General features: G+C 46.5%; 1 protein-coding gene across 6 annotated transcripts in view; it reads right to left on the bottom strand.

The window, feature by feature from the left end:
* BBS2 (Bardet-Biedl syndrome 2) overlaps positions 1-22,513 on the bottom strand; it is an 876,805-nt gene that overhangs the window by 25,731 nt on the left and 828,561 nt on the right. For all 6 annotated transcript variants that reach the window (XM_033940623.1, XM_033940626.1, XM_033940622.1 and 3 more), the window contains one exon: positions 8,762-8,910. In XM_033940623.1, coding sequence (XP_033796514.1) covers positions 8,762-8,910 — 149 coding nt within the window. The remainder of the gene's footprint in view (positions 1-8,761; positions 8,911-22,513) is intronic.

Raw genomic sequence — 22,513 nt, 5'->3', positions numbered from 1 at the left:
TGTTTTACTTTATTGTGAAGTAATGGCTGAGAGGTAGTAGATGAATGGCTGAGAGGTAATCTATAGGGTCAGATGATATAATCTTATGATTTTTAATGATGTATGTGATACTGTGAGCCGCCTTGGATAAAGGTGGATTAGAAATGTTTTAAATAAATAAATAAATACGTCTAAGGCATCAAATAGCTCAGCTCTCGGTTCAGACTCGGATTCCATTTTGATCAGCAGAGCTTAGTCCCATCTGATAAATGAATTTAGTAAAGATAGATTATCCAGTGAGGACCTCCTTCTAGGTGGTAGAGGAAAGGGATCCGATGAAATTCCATATGATTCAGGAGCAAAGAGTTCTGGATCCAAGGATTAGTCTGTAAGATCTGAGTCATAGTCTCCCATTGAGAAGACTGGTGATTTTGATTTTGAGAGGAGCTACAGAAAGATTTGATGTGGAGTGAGAAGAGGTGTTGTGGCGTCAAGGTGAATGAGATTTAGGGCCTCTTCTATCAAACTACACTAGTAGTTTGTAGCACAGTGAGCCACGCTGAATGGCCCGCGCTACTCCTGATGCTCATAGGAACTCTATGAGCGTTGGGAGCAGCGCGGGCCATTCAGTGCGGTTCGCCGCGTTACATACTGCTAGTGCAGTTTGATAGAAGAGGCCCTTAGAAGTATGATGACACTGAGCTGAGTGTGAACTGGGTCGGTACTGATGGAGGAATCTAAACTGGTTGTGCCAGTAGCATAAGTGCCAACTCCCTCTGAAATAACTCCTTTATTTGGTAATGTAGTTTGTGCTGAAAAAACAGAAAACAAAAAAAAAAATGGAAAAATTTGAAGGGAAGATACTCAGGAATGAAAATAATGAAGAAAAGAAGAACTTTAAAGGACAGGAAGGCAAGAAGAAAAAAAAACCCAGGAAAAAATGAGCACTTGGAGAGACTCCAAATATACTTCTTAGCTTCGCAGAAAACTAAGAACTGATGGTCCCGCGAACCAACGTTGGGTGGGAAGGCACTCGTGCATGTGTGGTACAGGTGATCTTGATCTTGAGACTTTTAAAGAAGTTAAAGTGACAGTACACTTTTGCATTGTCCATACTGGGGCTCCATGGACATGCAAATTCTATAAATTTCGAATCGATTCAAAAACAAAAAAAATCGGCCTCCCAATTCGGCGACTGACCCTCCCCCCTCACCCCCTAAAGCAGGATTGGCAGCGCTGCCTCTTGCTGGTTGGCCACTGCTGCTCCTGCTTTAGAGGGCGAGTGGGGAATGTCAGTTGGGAAGTGCTTCTGTCCGGCTTCCCCCCTGGCCTCCCGGCATCAATTTACCTAATTTCAGCAGCCTGAATAAGATCGCTACTGCTAGCGATCTTTCCAAGCTGCCTTCTCTCTGCCGCGGTCCCGCCCCTCCTCTGACATCAGAGGAGGGACGGGACTGCGGCAGAGAGAAGGCAGCTTGGAACACCCAATGGCAGCTTGCAAAGATCGCTAGCACTAGTGATCTTATCCAAGCTGCTGAAATTAGGTAAATTGAGGCCAGGGGGAACACGCAGGCCTTCCGGGGGGTGCAGTCCTTTGTGGGGGGTTTGTACAGGCCTTCAGGGGGGACAGGCAGGCCTACAGGGGGAACAGGCAGGCCTTGGGTGCAGGCCTTCGGGGGGGGTAGACAGGCCTTGGGTGCAGGCCTTCAGGGGGGGTAGACAGGCCTTGGGTGCAGGCCTTCAGGGGGGACAGGCAGGCCTTGGGTGCAGGTCTTCAGGGGTGAGGTGTAGGCCTTGGGGGGGGACAAACCTTCAGGGGAATGGGCCCTGGTGCAGAAGTACACGGAGGGAGGGAGGGTGGGGGGGGTTTCAAAGAGATGTGCATATGCCGGACTTTGGGGGGAAGAAATAATGGGTCTAAAAATAGAGGATAGGGAGAGAGATGATGGGCAATGGGATTTAGGGAGGGAAGGAACAGAAAGGGAGAGAAATTGGACAAAAGGGATGGTGTGGAGGGGTGATAGAGGTACTAGATAGGAGGGTAGTTGGGAAAAGAAAGGGAGAGATGGTGGACCCTGGGGTGGTGGGGAAGGAGGGAGAGATGCTGGATGAAAGGGTAGTTGAGAAAAGGAAAGATGCCAGATCTCCAGGGGAGGGAAGGGAAACGGAAGGAGAGGACAGAGATAGCAGATGGATGGTTAGCATGGAGAAAGAAGAAAGAAGGAGACCCTGGCAAGCAAGTTATAAGAAGACAATCAGAGCCTGGGACCAACAAGATTTGAATAATGACCAGATGACAAAAGATAGAAAAAATCATTTTATTTTCTGTTTTGTGATTACAATATGTCAGATTTGAAATGTGTATCCTGCCAGAGCTGGTGTTAGACTGCAAATGTGAGCTAGGATTTAACAGAGAGAGGAAAAGTGTTTTTTGTTTGTTTACACCACAGCGTCAGTGTGGTTAGGAGAAGGCAAAGGGGGTGAAGAGACTATAAAAGGGTGAAGAAGTTATAAAATAAACCCACCAGGATGTTTAAAAAAAACCACCCAATTGGGCAGAAAAATCAAATCGAATCGAAAAATCGATTCAATAGGCTGAATTGAATCAAAATTTTTTTTCCCTGAATCGGGCAGCACTAGTGCACAGGTAAGGCTAGACTTAAATAGTGCACTGGTCTTTGACCTAAGGGCCACCATGCGAGCAGACTGCTGGGCATGATGGACCATTGGTCTGACCTAGCAGTAGCAATTCTTATGTTCTTAAAAAAGCAAAATACCATCTGCGAATAAGGTAAGACGGCACTCTGAGCCCCCGATCTGAATGCCCCACAGCTCAGAACTGGTATGAATCTTGATTGCCAGCGGTTTGATAGCTAACAAGAACAACAGTTAGCTGTTGGGTACCATGGCATAATTCAAAAGATTCCGACAGGCTCCTGTTAATGATGAGCTTGGCTTTTGGATTGGTGTATAGACCCTGAATCCATTGAACAAAATTCCCAGACAGGACATATTCTGCAAGAATCCAAAATAAGTACTGCCAAGATATGCTATCAAAGGCCTTTTCCATATCGAGGCCCGCTATAGCTGAAGTCAACGCCTTAAGTTCATCAAGGAATACCATTGGGGGACAAAGCCCACTTGACCCCCCCCCCATGAGCATGGGTAAAAAATGATTCAGCCTAGTTGCCAAGATAGAGGCCAGGAGCTTAACATCTTGGTTCAGCAGTGAAATTGGTCTGTAGGAGCTGACCTGTGTGTGATCTTTCCCCGGCTTAAGAAGCAAGGTAATGTGGGCCATATTACTCCGAGGTGTGTGAGAAGTGGTAGATAAAGAGTGAAAATATGTACTCAGAGGTTCGACAAGAAGGTCAGGGAGCAACTTATAATATTCAGGACAGAACTCATTGGGTCCTGGTGACTTAGTAAGCTTCAATTTCTGTATCCCCATGCGAATCTCCTCCAGCCGAATGGGAGCATTCAACATTTCCACCTGCTCCGATGCAAGTCTCAGGATAGGGAGCCCCTGAAAAAAAGTATCCCTCTCTTTGATAGAGAAATTGTGTCTTGCATACAGGTTGGGTGTGTTTTTTTTTTTCTTTAATAATTCTTTATTTATATCACAGAAGCATAACAGGAAAAATACAACAGTCACATGAAAAGCTGCAGCTAATCAGCACCAGCACTCCAAACCCATAAAGTGTGACCCATTTTCTAGAAACCCATACAACAGAATGAACTCCCCCCCGTAAAGATAGCCAAGACACCCCCCCAAACTACCACCCCCTCAGCCCCCCCACCCCAAAGAGGAAAACTGAGAGCTACTACTTCACTAGGGCAAGCCCTCATTCCAACCTCCCTCTGAGCTACTTCCGTCCCCATTCCCCAAGTCAATCTGCAGACCCAAGGCTATCCGTTCCCTCCACTGCCAGAAATCGGCCCCAAAGATCTTAAAATTGTTGCCATCGACGAGTCAGCAATGCTGATAATCTATAGCGCTCACAAACCCACCCCAATTTCTCTCTCATCATCTTCCAATCAAGGGCCAGCACCATCCGGGCTGATGTAAAGGCCAACCGGGCCAACCTATCCTGAGAGTCCTCTACCCCCCTGGTATCACTCCCAACAATGCAGTTTCTGCTCTTATGACTACCCGACATTGGAACAGTTGACCCACATATCCAAACACCTGAGCCCAATAATCTGCAATCTTGGGGCAACCCCACCACATATAAATAAAGGTGTCTAAAAGTCCACAACCCCTCCAACATTTATCAGTACATGAAGCATACATTTTGCTGAGCACTGCGGGCGTAATATACCATCACACCAGAAGCTTAAACGCATTCTCCACCAATTGCGGAGCTACCGCTATACGGTGGATTCTCAAAGCAATCTGTTCCCATTCTTTCCCAGAGTAGGGGATCCCCAAATCCCTCTTCCAAGCCCTCATATAAGAGGTCTTGTGATCCCTATCCTCCTGTAACAGTTGGTATAACACCAAAATACACCCCCCTGTGCACCGGTGTCCCCAGGAGTGCCTCAAACCGGGAACCCCGGAGAACAGTGGGTCCACCACCCGAGCTGTCATAATTTTTCACTTGTAGATAAGGAAACAAGTCCCCTGATTCCAAATGGAATTGGGCTTGAAGCTCAGGGAATCCCATAATGGAGTCCCCCTCCAAAAGCTGACCAAAACACTGAAGGCCTTGACGTTTCCAGCGGAGAAAAATTCCCTCCTCCCTACCCGGTAGAAAATCAGGAGCAAGCCGGATATGGAGAAAGCACACCAATCTGGCCTTATCCACTACCTTCCTAAAATTTCCCTGCCAGACCCGCAACGTCCACCTAGTGAAGGGATTATCTATACCCACAAAATCGTTTTCATGAAAGCCCACCCACGGGAGGTGTTTAAGTTGCCCAATGCCTCTGGAACCCCCTAAGAGCCCTTCCTGGATGCTGTAGGCGACTGCTTCATGGAACAGCTTGTAAAGGAAAATACAAGAAGAAATGCAATTCTGGACTTAATTCTAAATGGACTGCGAGGACCGGCACAAGATGTAGAAGTAGAAGGGACGCTGGGAGGCAGCGATCACAATATGATCCGCTTCGACCTGGATGCAGGGGAGAAACATCGGTCCAGAACAAAGGCCACAGCGCTGAACTTCCGAAAAGGAAATTACGAAGGGATGAGACTCATGGTAGTGAAGAAGATTGAGAAGAGGATAAGCACTGTAAAAACGCTAGAGCAAGCTTGGTCCCTTTTTAAGGACACAGTCACTGAGGCACAAAATCTATATATACCGCGTATAAACAAAGGATCCAAGATGTAATCCATCTGTCTTGGGCAGGGGAGTTAGGTGAAGAGGTATGTTTTTATTGCTTTCCTAAAGCTGAGGAGTCCTTCAAGGGATCTGACCTGCGGGGGCAGTTGGTTCCAGTGTTTCAGTGTGAAGCGGGAGTGGGAATGTCATTTGGCGGTTTGCAGTTGAAGGGCACGACCAGGAGGCATTTTGAGGCGAATTTCATTCTGGGAGCAGAGGGACCTGTTCGGCACGTACAGAAGAAGTTTTGCTATTACATAGTACAGAAGAAGTTTTGCCATCATGTAGTCCGGCACCATGTCATGCAAAGATTTGAACACTAGCATCAAGCCCTTGAAGACACAACGTTTGGCCATGGGCAGCAAGTGAGCTGACGATAGAGCCTGGGAGACATGGTCATGGGCACGGAGGTTTGCATTTTGTACACACTGGAGACGTTGTATGCTGTTCACCCTGAGACCGTTGAATAGGGCGTTGCAGTAGTCCATGCAGGAAAGGACTAAGGCATAGAGTAGTTGGGTGAAGACAGATTCAGAGAAGCAGTTCCTTGTTTTTCGGAGTTGACGTAGGTAGTAAAATGAGGAAGATACCACCTGAGAGATATGGTTGGAAAGTGACAGGTTAGAGTGAAGGAGTATTCCTAGGCTGCGTGCTTGGTCCTTTGCAGTTAAGGTAGTCGAGTCACAGCATAGTGAGTGGATGTGGTTGCAGTGTTCTTTGCAGATCCAAAGTAGTTCTGTTTTTGGAGGTGTTTAGTTACAATTTGTTGGCGGTCATCCAGTTTTTTATTTCTGAGAGGCATTTTAGGAGTTTCGTAATCTGGGCATTGTAGTTTTCTCCTAGTGGTAGGTATAGTTGGATGTCGTCTGCAAATGAGTGAATCTGTATTTGATATTTGTGGGCTATGTCCAGGACTAGTCTAATATAAAAACTGAATAATAGGGAGGATAGCACAGCCCCCTGCGGAACACCGTTTGATTGGTTTCAATAGCACATCATTGAGCAGTATGCTTTGCAATCTATTATTCAGAAAGGAGGCTAACAATCGTAACATAGATCCTCTGATTCCGATTTCAGAGAGCCGTATAATGAGGAGAGGATGTCAATAGTATTGAATGCCGCACTGAGTTCTAGCAGCACTAGAAGGACATCATTACCCTTATCCATGAGTTTCCAGCAGTCGTCAAGAAATCTTTGAGAAGGACGGTTTCAGTACTATGGAATTTCCAGAATCCTGATTGGAAGGGAGAAAGGGCTCTTTGTTCATCGATGAAGGAGTGTAATTGGTTCAACACTGTTTTTTCTAGGATCTTGTATGCAGGTATAACGTTGCTGGATACGTTAATGTCGAGCGTGGGTTTTTTCAAGATCGGCGGTCTGATGACCGTTGTCTTCCAGTTTGCGGGCACTACACCTGTTTTCAGAGAGGTGTTGATGAGAGAAAGAATAGAGTCTACAAAGAAATCTTTCACAGCCACCAGGAGGAGTGGCGGACAGGGAACCAGGTTGGAGTTGGAAGGGCTTATAGCATCTTGGCAATGTCATCATGGGAGACAGTTTCAAAGAGATTTAGGTTTCCAGTTGTAGTTTTAATTATCCTTTCTGAGTCGTGGGGGAGTGATGGCTGTAGCGTGTAGTCAAGGTGAGATCATATTTTATCTACTTTGTCAGCAAAGTAATCTGAGTGTATTTTGCTGTTGAGTTCGGTGTTAAGGCATCGGTTGTCTCTTTGCGATTTTGTGAGTATTTTTTTGTTAGTTGAAAAATATTTTTTGATCTATTGGGGGTCTTTAATAGTTGCTCGGAGTAGTATATCTTTTTAGACTCCAGGGTGACTTTTTTATATTCTTCATGCAATACCTGTCACTGGTAAGCCTGGATTTCTACCATTTCCTTTCTGCTTTCCTTAGTTTTCTTTTCGTTAAGTCATCAGTAAACCAGGGGGAGGAATATTTGCAGAGACAGTGTTTGATCTCTTTTCCTGGGGCTAACCCAGACATGGGCAAACTATGTCTCGCGTGCCATATCCGGCCCATTTAGTTTTTTAATCTGGTCTGCTGACCATCCAAACCCTGCCAACCTCGAGCCCTACATACCTCCCTCCAGAGCAGTATCAGACCGGCAACACTCTAAACAGGCTGCTTTGTGGCCTACTCTCGTTGGGGAATTCCCTCTGCTGCATCACTGATGATGTCATCAGTAACGCAGCACACAGAAAGACCGTGACGCGAGAAGGCCATGAAGCAACTTGTTTAGAGTGCTGCCAGCCCAACGCTGCTCTGGAGGGAAGTATGTAGGGCTCGGGGTTGGTGGGGTACAGATGAAGGTCATCAGAGGATTGGCTGTGCGGCGGGACAGGTGCTCAAGTGTTCTGCTGCACAAGGGATGGGAGGGAAGGAGGGAAGCTGGGCAAGGGTTCTGCTGCACGAGGGATGAGAGGGAGGGAAGGAAGGATGGAAGCTGGGCAAGGGTTCTGCACGAGGGATGGGAGGGAGGGAAGGATGGAAGGATAGAAGCTGGGCAAGGGTTCTTCTGCACAAGGGGATGGGAGAGAAAGGAAAGAAAAAGAATTGGGATGAAGGAAAGAAGGGAGAGATAATCAGGTACATTTGTTTTGTATAATAAGCCTTACGTTTTCATGCTATGCTACCTTTTTAAAGTCCAAAACCTTTTATGTTATGATGTTTACATTTAATTTATATTAGTTCACACAAACACTCCATCAATCTGCTCTTGGTCCAGCCCCTCTGTCAAATTTAAGAACCCATTGTGGCCCACGAGTCAAAAAGTTTGCCCTCTCCTGGGCTAGCTCTTTGTATAGGGATTTTACCTCAGTGTGCCAGTCCTCGGCAGCCTCATCAACAGATTTGGAATTGAGTTTTAATGTTCCCACTAGGTTAGAAAGGCCTGTGAAGAGATCTTCTAAGTTGATAGCATCGTTGTTGTATATCTTCTTATGTTGGGTTTGCTTTCTGATTGTCAGTTGATTTGTTGTGTAGGCGTGGTTGAATGTGATCAAGTGGTACCGGGATTCAGTGGCATAAGATTTAATTTTTATTTTCTTTGATGATTTATTCCTTTAAGCTAGTCATTACAGCAATAATCCACATATAGGGGGGCAATTCACCACTAGGGCCGGCACCACCTCCTGTGCAGAGGCCCTGGAAGGGTGTCAAAGTAGGCATGTGAGACAGCTGAGAACAGCTACAGGCAAATGAGACAAGCTGAAATCTGTGCTAGAAAAGGAAAAAGTGTGTGGATTGCACACACTGGAGCTCATATTCAGTTACAAAGAGTTCCTAGGCCTCTAGTGCACAATATACCTAACATAATATATGTAAATATAGTTTTATTTAAATTATTTTCAATTTCTAAAAGTAAACAGCACATTTAAATAGCACATTCCACGCTTAGAGAAATTCAACAAAATAAATCAGACCAATTAGTCAAACACTTACCACGTAGGCGCCCTGCTCTCTGTATGGCCTGATTTACCTCCTTTAGACTGCTAAGTAGCTCACTGTGATTATTACAACGAATTTTATAGCCATTTATTAAATCTTTATTAAGATCATACAGTTCCATGTATCGTTTCTTCATGTTCTTCCTATAGGAATACACAAATGTAAGTGATTAGTAGCCCAAAATTAAAAACAAAAACAGAGAATAGCAATTCTGTTTCTTGTTTATGAATGATATTTATTTGAATTAAGAATATTACAATTAATCTTGAGTAAACAGTATGAACAATTTCACACGTCACAATTTGGACTGAAGTGATGATTATAATTTGTATGTGGTACAATCTGTGGTGAAGTTCAATTACATCGAAGTTTCTATCCTACACTTTACTTGCTTTGATCTACAATATTATATTAAGAACATAAGAACATAAGAAGTTGCCTCCGCTGAGGCAGACCAGAGGTCCATCTTGCCCAGCGGTCCGCTCCCGAGCGGCCCATCAGGCCTAATTGCCTGAACAGTGTCCCTGACTAATTTTGTAACTGCCTCTAATTCTCTAATCCTATCCTTATAACCTACCTCTACTCCTATCTGTACCCCTCAATCCCTTTGTCTTCTAGGTACCTATCCAAACCTTCTTTGAAGCCCTGTAGCGTGCTCCTGCTTATCACATCCTCCGGTAGCGCGTTCAATGTATCCACCACCCTCTGGGTGAAAAAGAACTTCCTGGCGTTTGTTCTAAACCTTCCCCCTTTCAATTTCTCTGAGTGCCCCCTTGTACTTGTGGTTCCCCATAATTTGAAAAATCTGTCCCTGTCTACTCGTTCTATGTCCTTCATGATCTTGAAGGTTTCTATCATGTCTCCTCTAAGTCTCCGCTTTTCCAGTTCTGTGTCTGTGGATTCATTCAGTTTTTTCATTTGTATTTGATTCCACAATTTAAAAATACTCTCTAAGAAATTCAAATCAAATCAAAATACTGCCAGTATACAGTAGTTAAAAGATGAGGTAAGCAAGGCTATTAAAGCCATCTTTCAATAATGGAAAACAGATCCAAATGAAGAAAATAGAGCACAAACATTGTCAGTTTAGCTATGCAGCTTTAATAAGGCAGATCAACTTAGAACTGAAAAAAAAACTCACCATAGAAGTAAAATCTAATAATTTTTTAAAATATATATTTGAAGGAGTAAGCTGGATTAAATGACTGGGGGATAAAAGAAACACTCAGACCATAGCAGCAGTGGCATAGGTAGGGTAGAGCGCGCCCAGGGCAGAGTCACCCCCGCCCCATCTTCCCTGTACCTCTAACTCTTCACCAGCATGAGCAGCATCTTCAAGCTGCCACCCATGCTGGTCTCGGCTCTCCCTCTGACATCACTTCCCAGTCCCAGGAAGTGACTTCGGTGGGAGATCCGAGGCCGGCACAAGCAGCAGGTTGGAAATGCTGCTTGTGTCAGCAAAGAGACAAAGTAGTATTGAGGGGTGGAGAGGAGGAGAGGTGCTAGTGCACCCACCAAGACAGCACCAGGGGAGGTCCACCTCTCCCCCCTCCTCATACTACGCCACTTCATAGCAGGAAAACTATAAAAATTCCTTGCTTCAATCTTTACTGAAGAAGATGTCCTGGAAAGATGCTGAGTGAGGATCTCCTAAGGCAGGGGTGTCCAACCTTTTGGCTTCCCTGGGTCGCATTGGCCACAAAATTTTTTTCTGGGGCCGCACAAACATGCAAATGCTGCAGCAAGACAGAGGAGGGAGCTGGCAAGAAAGTAAACACCCGGGGGCAGCAGAGGAAAACACTGCATCGCTCTCAACCAGGGCTGCACAAAATACTTCACAGGGCTACATGCGGCCCTTGGGCCGCAGGTTGGACACCCCTGTCCTAAGGGGAAGAAAAACTCCATTGGAATATCTTACATGCTAGCATTCAAACTTGGGCTTCAATAGGTTATTTCATTATCCTTGTCTTTTACATTTTTAGTTCACTACTCTGCTTTTACAGCAAAGTCAGTTTAGGCAATAGTAATGTAGCCTTTAGAATCTCTGTTAGGGTTTTTATATAAAAAGTGTGTTTTAGCCTAGATTAGTATTTTAGGTTGCATTTTAGAGCATAAGATCTGATTAGTCTTGTTTAGTGTTAAACATTAGTTTAAAATAGAGCTAGAAAAAAATGTAGCCTTACAGAATATATTTTTTGTAAAGGTCTTTCAGTTATGCAGTTAGAAACTGCTTTTTTGTTTAGTTGCCTTTCCGTTAAACAATAGTACCTGATTAAAGGGTGACATCCAGGAGGTGTAGCTGACATTTTCACTTTAGAAGTGCAGCTAAAAAATAGTTAACTGCTCTTTGTCCTGAAGATATGCTGTGTGAAGATCTACTAAGGGGAAGAAAAACTCCATTGGAATACCTTAACTGCTAGAATTCAAAACTTTGGAAAAATTTAATAGGGTAGAATATTAGACTATTGTAAACATGAATACCAAGTTTTCCAAGTTTCCAAATTTTATTAAAATTTGATATAATCGCCTATTCCAAGGTTTCTAGGTGAAATACAAAAATAAAAACTGAACAATGTTAAAATACATAAACATAATTTTGGGTTTACTAAACATACAGGAACATTGGGGTAGGCAGGGAAGAACTACATTTGTTAAAAGAAAAGAAAACACTCAAGGTAAGAACAAAGGGGGGAGGGTTTAGGAAAGATAAGAGAATAACTTTTGCCTCTTACTACGGTAAGATCAATGGTTAGGTCAAAGTTATATCGAGAAGGCATCTTTGAAAAGATGGCTTTTAAGTTTCCCTTTGAAACGGTCTAGTATTTTTTTTTCTCTTAGTTCGAGTGGCAGAGCATTCCACAGCTGAGGACTTGTGACAGAGAAGATTTCCAAGCATTTTATACCGATAATTTTTAAAGAAGGTATAGTTAATAAATGCTGATTGGTAGATCAAAGTGCGCTGTCACACCCATGTCCCTGATGAACACAGCAAGCCTACAGGAGAGTTACAAACTTATGGCCCGGCATGTCCCTTCTAAGGGATCCCTTCAGGACTTGGATGGCTAGTTGTTAGCATAATATGGTCATCACAGGTAAGGTAACTTATGTGCATTCAGTGCAAAACAATAATAATAGTTAATTAAAATACAGGATCCAAATAACAATGTCTTATAAAAGAAAATAACATAATTCAATAAAGATACTGACTAACAAAATGCGACCCTAAACTTATTCAAAGTAAAATATGCACAATACAAATTATTTATACTAAGATAGATAAGAAACTGTAAACATTATTCCATAAAAATAATAAAAAATCCGCTAATCATGATAATTTTAAATCGATTAAATTTTGTATTCTTTAAATAGATAGAGGGGCATAAACGATAAGTCGTATAAAAGCTCCAGGCGTCGGCGGCGTAAAATGTCCAGGGAAATGTGTCGATAATCGAAAGATGTCCAGGCCAGTCGATTATCGGCACGTAACACGTCCACCAGAAACACGTCCACATGAGCTATACCGAAGCGTCCAACTTTACCTACCAAAATGTCACTCGTCCAAACAGGACGTACAACTATTGTCGCCGCGTTCCGCTAGATGACTTGCTAGTCGTGTAGTGCTCTTTATCTATTAGTTGGCCTGGCACATGTCCCACTGATGTCACACTGTCCCCAACAATGTCCTGCATGCCCATATATAAACCACCACGTGGAAGTGCGATCCTTGTGGGTATAGTAGGAGTTTAGTGAGGAGTAGGAGAGTGGTTGGAGTTTGGTGGAGGTTAGGAGAGTTTAAATTGATTACTGAGTCGTTTAGTCCGAGGAGCCGTGTTGCAGGAATGTTATGCTCGTATTTTGTATAGAGGGTATATTACCCAAGCTCAACTATTCAAATTTGGTGGTGTTGCCTCTCCCCTGTGTCTCAAATGTGGTCGGGATCCAAACACGTTTGCACATGCTTTGTGGACTTGTTGGTGTATTCAGGCTTTTGGGGCTGAGGTAGTCTCTTATTTGAGCTCCCTTTTGAAGACGTCTGTAGCGGGCACGGTTGAGCAGATGGTACTGGATCTACCAGGAGCTTTTCAATCTTTGCCTCCGGAAGCTCGTTGGCTGTGTCGTAAGGTGTGTCTCCTGGCCCGACGTTGTATTATGCAGCAGTGGACCTCCTCGACTCCTCCGTCTTTTTGGCACTGGAGGGCTCTTCTTCATGAGTTGGTTCTTCAGGAGGCCCAGGAGGTAGGGGGTTCCTTTAAGCGTCGTCGGAGCTTCTTGTTGATATGGGATCCATATTTCAGTTCCTTGTCTCCTAGGGGACGTGGCCTTCTTCTGAACACCTTGACTTGAAGCGGCTTTCTCCTGGCTAGTTCTGGATCTCGACATCTCTCTGCTCTGTGGTCTGGGTAAGGGGGGGATGACTTGCGGGGGGGGGGGGGGTTGGAGGGGTTCTGTTTTGAGGAGGGGGATGCTTAGCTTGTTTTGCTGTCCTAGGGTCATCAGAGTCCAGACCCTGGGGGGGGGGAATTTGGTTTGTGCCTTTCTTTTTTTTCTGCCTGGCGTTCCACTTCCTTAGAGGGGCGAGGGGGGGGGGTGCTGGTGGGGGTGGGTTGGGGGAGGCGGGGTTTTTGAGGTGGTTGGGGGGTTTTTATGGGCAGGTATATTTGACATGCTTGTGTATGGTTGTCTTTGTTTATGCAGCCACTGCTTCTTTTTTCTGTGCTGGCATTTGTTGTTGCTTCTGCGTGTCTTTCTTTCATGTCAATAAAAATTGTTACAACCTAAATTGATTACTGAGTGGGATTGAGTGATTGGAGAGTATTTCTGTGAGTGTGTGTGTGAAAGCAAGTGAGAGAGATTGTAAGGGAGACAGACAGGAGTGACAGTGTGAGCGATTGTGGGAATGAGAGATAGTGTAGTGTGGAAGGGCGTGCCAGGAAGAGTGTGTGGCCACCAGGGTGAGTGTGGGAGAGGGTGTGGGAGTGTGTGTGTGAGAGCTTCTGTGAGTGCGTGCGGGTGTGATGGTGGAGCGTAGGGAGCCCAACTACTCCCTAGCGGAGACAGAGTCATTAGTGTAGCTCTGTCTCCAGTATGAGGCACGGGTGTTTGGTCACAATGGCAGGAGGCCACCCCACAATGTCACCATGAGGGCCTGGGCCAGAATACGGGACACCCTGCATAGGTGAGAACCACCCCAGTACCCATCACTATATAGCCAGTGTGTCCTAGTCACTTAACCTGTCACCTATTGCTCCCACCCCCATTTGTCAAGGACCTGCTTGCTTATTCTGTGTTGCATAAAAAAAGAGAGATAGATAGATAGATATATAAAGGAAACATAGATAGATAATGAAGGATAACAATATTTTGGCAGGCAGATGTTTAATACCTGGACAGGTCCCTACCTCATCAGAATTTACATGACAGATGTGATGTGTTCAGTGCCTTCATAACGCTGCATATGTTTGAAAAGGATTGTCACCTGACCGTATTCTCCACCAAATCTTTCTTCCAGGCGTTATGGTGTGTACCGGGACCTCGAGTCCTTGAGGTGCAGGTGGCGCAGAGTCCACTGGGAGAACCCAGCCCTCATCCGGCGCACTAGACACTGCCTCCGAGCTAGACGTAAGTGGCAGCCCCTCCCCAAACAAAAAACACTAAAGTCAGTAGCACAGTTATGACAGCTGCCTTGTAATAAATACCAGAAATCCTGAAACATGGAGGTGACTCTCAGATGCAAAAAAGCTATAATGGAGGAACGGGAGCTAATGGTCAGCTCAATGAATATCTCTGCAGTTGATATCGGTGCTGATAGCATACTGAGTGCTCATTCTCTAAGGCCCCTCACCGCAATCATCTGCATTGTCAAGGAGGCATATCCGAACAAGGGATATAGGCCTCAGAGGCTGCCGACCACATGTTGTCTGGAGGTCACCCTCATACCTCCAGACCAATGTCAGGGCCTGCTGTTGTGGAGGCATATATCCCTTGTTCGGGTATGCCTCCTTGACAATGCAGATGATTGCGGTGAGGGGTTTCAGAGAGACACGATCAGAATCTAAGCATCATGTGTGCTTCATAGTTGCACCTGTCACCCTCTATTCTATGTCATCTCATGTCTGCAACCTCTCAACGCTCATCTTCTTATAAATGTGCTCTTCTTTGGCAGCTGTTCTGGTATGCAACCTATTGGTGATGAGATGCCGGTCAGGCCACTGTGTCAACATATACATCAAGGCCACTCAGTGTCACCTGCATAAGCCTAGCCACCTTTTGTTTAGATGTATACCGGTGTCACTGAACACAGAAAGTAGTTTACATATGTGTTCACACACTGGCCTGACCTGTCTCCCACCTAGATTCAATGGGTTGGGTGGGGGTGGGGGTGGGGGGATAGCTAATTGTGTATGTAGTATAAAAGCTATGCACGCTATGGTTACCCTAACATCATATTCTGTCCATACACAGGTCGTACACAGCATGCTGCGGAGGGCCTAGCCCAGGAGGTGGTGCAGGATATGTGCCTCGAGGCAGTGGCAGAGGCAGAGGCAGCAGATGAGGAGGAAGGCTACTCTGCATCTGAGGAGAGTCTGCCACATGACAACATAGTGGAGATGTCAGATGTGGAGGAGGAGGGCCAGGCGGCAGAGGTGCAGGATGTGGCACAGGGCGTGGCGAAGGTGGTGCCAGAGAACGTGGTGGAGGAGCAGGGAGCATGGGAGGTCCCCGATGTCTATGCAGACATGCCTCCTCTTGAAGGGGATGAGGAGGTGGCGATGGAGGCAGCAGGGCCAGCCCCAGCCCAGGATGTGCAGCCAGCGGCCCCAATTGTTCCTTCCCCTCCTGAGGCCTATGAACAGCTACTGAACATTGTGGCCGATATGCGCGCTGAACTGCAGGAGGGGAGGCGGGAGACAATGGAGGCTCTGGCAGAGATTGTCAGGCTCCTGCGCCAGCTGGTAGGCATCTTCCAGGAGCCTGTGTAGGAGCCGAAGGGGCAGACCTGAGGGCCATGGTGGCAATGGACCATTGAGGCCCCAATCATGTTACCAACAGTGTCCCTGGCATCTCACAAGTAGCTGGCAGATATCCAATGACTGAAAGGACATCACATGGGCGCTCCTTTGCATATTCATGGGACTTTACCTACTGTATCCCATTGGGACATACTTGCATGTTACAGGCTGTCGCCTACAATGTTGTCACCATATTCTCTGCCAATGATTGCAAGTGTTGAGATGTGATATACAGATGCAAACTGAACATTGATGGTTAAGGTGTGCAATAATTGCACCGAAGGTGTGTTTTCACCCCATGCCTAGGGTAGGAAGACATGCATATGGTGGGACAGTGTTATATGCATATATACCTATCCCATATCAGTGGAAAAGAGGTATGCAGTGAAATGAAAAGTCCCTGCCATCAGATGGCATGTGGTGTGGAGGCCCAAAGAGTGACACTGAAAATGTGGGAATGGTAGGCTGCATATTTGAGGTGACAGATAGCTTGCCTAACCTATGGGCCAATGGATGATGATGTAACCAGGCCAGGGGTACAGGGAGCAGCAGTGAGATTAGAAGCCACAACCTCTGGAGACAGAGGCTGCTGCAGCAGGACAGCCCTCACAGATATTTGCTGTCCCTTACAAATGAAAAAGTATGTGAGGCTGAGAACTGCTCGCTTACTTTGCACAGGTCGGAGCAGTTTCAGGCATGTTGGGCCAATCAGCCTGGCATGTGCCATGTTGTTACCATAAGTATGATATTGTGTTTTCTCATAAAGCGTACATATATGTATGGTGAATGTTCTATGACAGTCTATTGTGACCAGGTGGTCTAGCATTCATGTCTACCTTAGCAATGGTGTATGCATTTATATATGAATCATGACAAAACAAAAGCAGAAGTAAATAAATAACAGATATCTACCTCTAAACTGGGTGTCATGTGTGCTCCCTGATGTCATATCACTGACCTGCACCTAACAAAAGGTCAGGCAGCCTACTGAAAGTGGGAAGGTGTCCATCTTGTAAGTGAGATGTGGACGAGACCATGTCACATGCAGGACCTGAGACAGAGGTTGTGTTAGTAAGAGGTCTAGAATGAGGGGAGAGACATAGACCTGTGGGTTCCATGATTTGCAATACATGTACCACCTGACAGTGCAAATAGCTCCCCCTCATTCTAGAGGCCTGTGCGAACCCTAGACTGACGGACATCCTAGGCCTGAGGAGTCATGTACAGGACAGCTGGTGACTGCTTTGCAATGCTGGGAATCATATGCAATCAGGTAGATGCCATAAGAGCATCACATGTGCAAGGTGAGGCACTAGGAAGCAGAGCTGTGAAAAATGAGAAGGTATCCCCCCCCCCATGACACCTAAAAGCTGTAACAGCATACCCACCAACACGTCCACACCTGTGGCCAGGATCAGGGGTGTGTAAGGCAGGGGAGGGGAGGGGGGTGAGGTGAAGCAATCATTGGAGGAAGGAGGTGGCATTGTGGGATAAGGAAGCCCCCCCCAGGCAGGGATGGAGGACAGGGACAGGGAAGAGGTGTGTCCCCCCAATAAAGAGTGCCTCTCCCCCCCCCACTCTTCTTCTATACGCTGTTTCACACAGCCTTTCCAGAGGATGACCAGCAACGTGAGTCCCAGACATTACTATGAGCATTCCAAACATCATAGATGAAGCAGGAATACTTGCTTACCTGAATACAGCCACAGGCTTGAAAAGGCAGCCCATGTAATGTGTAACATTCAGCAAACGAGTGCGTATTGCAGCAGTAGATAGGAAGGTGTCTCCGAACAGACAGGAGACGGAAGTTCGTGGTGATGTAGACGTATCACAGCCCTCAGAATTTAAACGTACCAAGAAACGTGGGCTAGACGTCTTTCGGATTTGTCCATAACCGACCAGATAAACGTATTACGTCAGGTCGTCTAACGTACGGCTTGTTGCACGTGCTTAATTGTGTATAAATATGTCTAACTTCATATTATCAAAAGTGTGGGTACTTTGACACCATGGCTCCCAAAGCACTGAAAACCATGTCGAGAAAGCCTAACTTCACCCAGGCTGAGACCGAACTGCTGGTGCAGGAGGTCCACACTCACTACCAGCGCCTCTTCTCGCCCCAGGGTGAAAGACTCGGGGCATACTCTAAGAGCAAGCTGTGGACCGAAATTGCTCACCGCCTCAATGCAGTCCACCACCATAAGCGCGATGTGGAGGACTGCAAAAAGAAATGGCGAGCCATTAAAAGGGAGGTGCGAGCAAAGGTGGGGAACCGGCCTCCGGATGGAGACATCCGGCCTCCGGATGGATACAAAGCTCAGCACCAGCTGAGCTTTGTATAAGTATCCTCCACCTATGGTGTGGGCACCCAGGATACCTCAGCTGCCCCACCTGCATAGCCTTCTGGTAAGTACCTGTCCTCATCCCCAGTCTCACAGCTATGTCCCATATTCTGAGAGCCCTCTCTTTCATCTGCCTTCCTCTACCCCTCTAATGGGCCAGTGAGTACACCTACTGTTCAGTCCTTCACATAACACCTGTTTGGTACTGCTGATGCCACAGCATGGAATTAGAGTCCACCACCCTTATACTCACAAATTGGAGCATTTGCTATGATCAGCAGGTGTGGTCACGTAAGGTGTCTGCACATACACTGTGTTCATCCCCTTCATACTGTCACGAACACACCGCCCTATGGTTGCTGGCTATGTGGTACTACACCTTTGGGATGCATGTTACTGGCAACTCATCTCACCTACACACAAGTCGCGCACCTGTGCTATGTGGTGACATCTATATGTGCTTTTCCCCTATGTAGATGCCAGCTCTGATGAGGAGCAGCCCTGCGGTAGTGGCATGGACAAATCAACTCCGCAGGATGAGCCAGCTACAGTCAGCCAGCAGGAGCTTCAGGGGTCCCAGCACACCCTCACACAGGAGCCTGCGAGTGGAGCTGAGGACCTTCCAATTCTCCCACCACCTGAGCAGTTTGCCACTGTGGTTGGCGAGACTGAAGACGGCAGTGAGGGAGGCCAGGCTGGCCGCAGGAGGGCATCCAGTCGCCAGCGTCGACACCTGGTTTGATTGGCCCAGAAGCTACTGGGCCAGAATCTGACCCTGGAGGGGTATCGCCAGCAGAAGCTCCAGCTGCTGAGAGAGGCTATGGAGGCAAAACAGCAGGGAGTGGAGGCCCAACGGGAGACGAATGACCTTCTGCGCCAGCTTGTGCATACCAACACTGCCATCGTTGGCAAGCTGGAATGCCTCCGCAGTGAGCTGCACACCGTACCCCCCTCCACAAGCCACTACACTGATGAGGTGCCTGCACCACCCTCCAGCACTGGCTCAGTGCCAACCGGCCGCAAAGCCACACAGAAAACCAAGCACCCACAGGTGTTGGGGCCTGTTCCACGCTTGCCTTCCTCGGCTCCCTTAAGATGGCCAGCGTTTGACCACAACACAACCTCCAGCAGTGAGAGTGGCAGCTCAGACACTGATGTGGCACCAGTTGTTCCAGAGGCCACATCTCTACCTAGAGGGGGAGCTGGGAGGGCTGTCAGGGGCCGTGGGAGACCACGTGGGCAAGGGAAGGGGAAGTAGGTGGGGGCTGCAGTTGTTTGTGTATGGGGTGGGGGTGGGTTTGGTGAGGAAGTGTGTATGTAGGGGTGGTGTTTTGCATATTATGTGGGATAATAAAGGTGTTTTTGGAGAGGAACCTATTGTCAGTGCTGTTTTCCAGCTTCAGTTTCTGTACACTGAAGCTGACTATTGTCAGTGCTGTTTTCCAGCTTCAGTTTCTGTACACTGAAGCTGACTATTGTCAGTGCTGTTTTCCAGCTTCAGTTTCTGTACACTGAAGCTGACTATTGTCAGTGCTGTTTTCCAGCTTCAGTTTATGTACACTGAAGCTGACTTGGTTTTGCAGTCCAGTTAAATGGCACTGGACTGATATAGTGTCAGGTGGCTAGGGTACTCCATCCATGTCACACGAAGTGGGTCTGTATTAGATGGTGCCTGGCGTTGAACCCTTCGTGGACGGCACTCTGCTCAGCTCTGCAGTGTGGGGGTGGAGGGGGCTCGTCATCATCAGCATCAGGTTGTTGCTGTGGGGGATCCAGCAGTGGCAGCTGTTTGCGTAGTGCAAGGTTATGCAACATGCAGCATGCCACAAAGATGTGAGCCACCTTCTCAGGCCTGTACAGCAGCTGGCCCCCCCGAGCGATCTGAAGCGGTTTTTTAACTGGCCAAATGTTCTTTCAATGATGCTCCTGGTGGCTATGTGACGCCGGTTGTATTCCTCCTCAGCTGCAGTATGAGGGTGGACAATCGGAGTCATCAACCAGACTTGCTGCGGATACTCCCTGTCACCTATCACACAAAGAGAGAGAGAGAACAATGATGAGTGGCAGTGATTTGCAGGTGCAGGAGGAGAGTGTTGGGGTTGGGGGGGAACAGGGTAGCTGTGTCCCTGAGGTGCTTACCAAGAAGCCAAGCCCCATTGAACTCCCCCTGGGTTGCTCTCCTGTGGAGGCCGCAATGTTGCACTATAAAGGAGTTGTGTGTGGAACCAGGGTATTGGGCACACACATCCAGGATCTCTCCCTCTGAATTGCACACCACCTGCATATTCATGGAGTGGAACGCTTTCCTATTCCGGTAACTGGCCTCATCCGCCCGAGGGGGTCTCAGGGCAATATGAGTGCAGTCTACCACTCCGATGACGGAGGGGAATTGTGCCACATTGTAGAACCGCCTCATACTGTCCTATAGGGCCTGGGGAGTGGTGGGGAAGGAGATGTAGTCACGGATGTGGGTTAAAAAGGCATTAAGAAATTGGGTGAGGCAGTTGGAAATGGCAGGTTGAGTGAGCCCAGTGCTGGAGGCCAATACAGACTGGAAGCTCCCAGTTGTCAGGAAAGCGAGGGCTGCTGTTACTTTTAGATGCACTGGGATTGGGTAATTACGGCGAGTGGGGGCCTGTAGCAGGGGCTGCAATTGGAGGCAGAGATCCCAGATGGTGGCCTTGTCAAATCGGTATCGCTCCACACACTGCTGGTCGGTGAGCTCAAAGAAACTGGAGCGCCCCCTAAACTGCCTCCTACGGTGCACTCGATGTTGGGGCCTGTCATTCTCCATCTCCTCCTGCAGAAGGAGTTCCACAGCAATGACCACATTGATCCCTTCCATGGGCCACACGGAAAGCACCTGGCAAAGAAAGCAGAGCTCATTACAGGCTAAACAGGCCCCAGCCCAGTGGTCAACCCACACCCCCTCCCTCCAGGGATTGAGACAGGTAGTGAAACAACCCACTCATGCCACACAATAGAGACCACAGTGCATGAGTAAGCTGTAATAGATGTAAGAGAATGAGCTGGTGATGGTGATAGGAGGTAGGATGAGAGAGGGTTGTTTGCAGAGGTGGATGAAACGTGGGGTGACACACAGCAGTGAGAACATACGTGGGGAGGTTGAGATAGAGATGGTGGGAGTGAGGGGGTATACAGACACGATATTACACACTCTTCCCTTACCTGTAGACTGCACGACACACGCTAGAATAGCTTAGACGTTGTGAAAGCAGGTCTAAGTCAAAACGCTACTTTGAACGTACTGAGCAAACTGATGTGGCTTTGGTTATCGTATTTGTATGTTTGGGGCCTAAACCCACCCCCGGAACGCCCCCAATTTGGATGACTTATGTTCAACGTTTTGCGGCGTGGGACGTGCAGCTGGCCGACCTTTGATTATGGTTACTTGTACGTTTTGCCGGGTAATACGTCCAAACCCCAACTTGTGCGCTTTTTTAGACGTTTTTCTGTTTTGATTATTACCCCCATAAGTTTTAAGATCTTTCTGAAATTGATAATAAGTGAGGGCTGGAAAAGTAAGAGCATTCATTATTCCTGCTTGAAACGCCAACATCCTATCTAAGAATTTATTAAAGCGGCAAGCTTTTGCTGAAGGAAAATAAAACCAACCGGATCAACGTATATTTTTTTACAAATAAAAAAATCTAAAATGAGCAACAAGATAAGATGGAGCTAACCCAAATAAAACTTTATAACAAATGCATCCAAATTTAAACACTTTAGCCTCAAATTGCAACTAGTGAAGTTTTTGATAATATGAACTAAGGGCTCCTTTTACAAAGGTGCGCTAGCGTTTTTAGCATGCATGCGCTAGCCGAAAAACTACTGCCTGCTTAAAAGGAGGTGGTAGCGACTAGCATGCGCTAAACCTGCTAGCGTACCTTTGTAAAAGGAGCCCTAATGTGATCATGTTTTTTTAAATTAAAAATCAGACAAAGTACTGTGTTTTGAATTAATCTTAATCTACTGGTTGTTTTTTTATGAGCAACCAAATAACATTGCAATAGTCTAATATTGAAAGAATTGACGATTGAACCAGTATTTTAAATGATATAAAATCAAAATATTTTCTAATGGTACACAACTTCCAAAGAGTAATAAAATGATTCCCAAACCTCACTGTCATCTGAAGAAAGAAAAAGATAAATGCATGTAGTGTCTGAAATATATGTATTGAATGAAGAACTGTTAATGCTAAAAAAAAAGTTATTAGTCAACAGAGATATTATGACTGTAAGGGCGAGCACAGGAATATTGTAGAAATGGACAGGGAAATGGAAATGTTCACCGCCAGTGCTTTGACCCCTTGCTCATTAAGTACCGATTACATTTACATAGTAAAAAATATAGGAGTGGGAACACATACC

This window comes from Geotrypetes seraphini, chromosome 4, assembly GCF_902459505.1.
Source record: "Geotrypetes seraphini chromosome 4, aGeoSer1.1, whole genome shotgun sequence".
Taxonomy (NCBI): Eukaryota; Metazoa; Chordata; class Amphibia; order Gymnophiona; family Dermophiidae; genus Geotrypetes; species Geotrypetes seraphini.
Note: the sequence above shows the minus strand (reverse complement) of the source record. Positions and strands in the feature narration are given on the sequence as shown.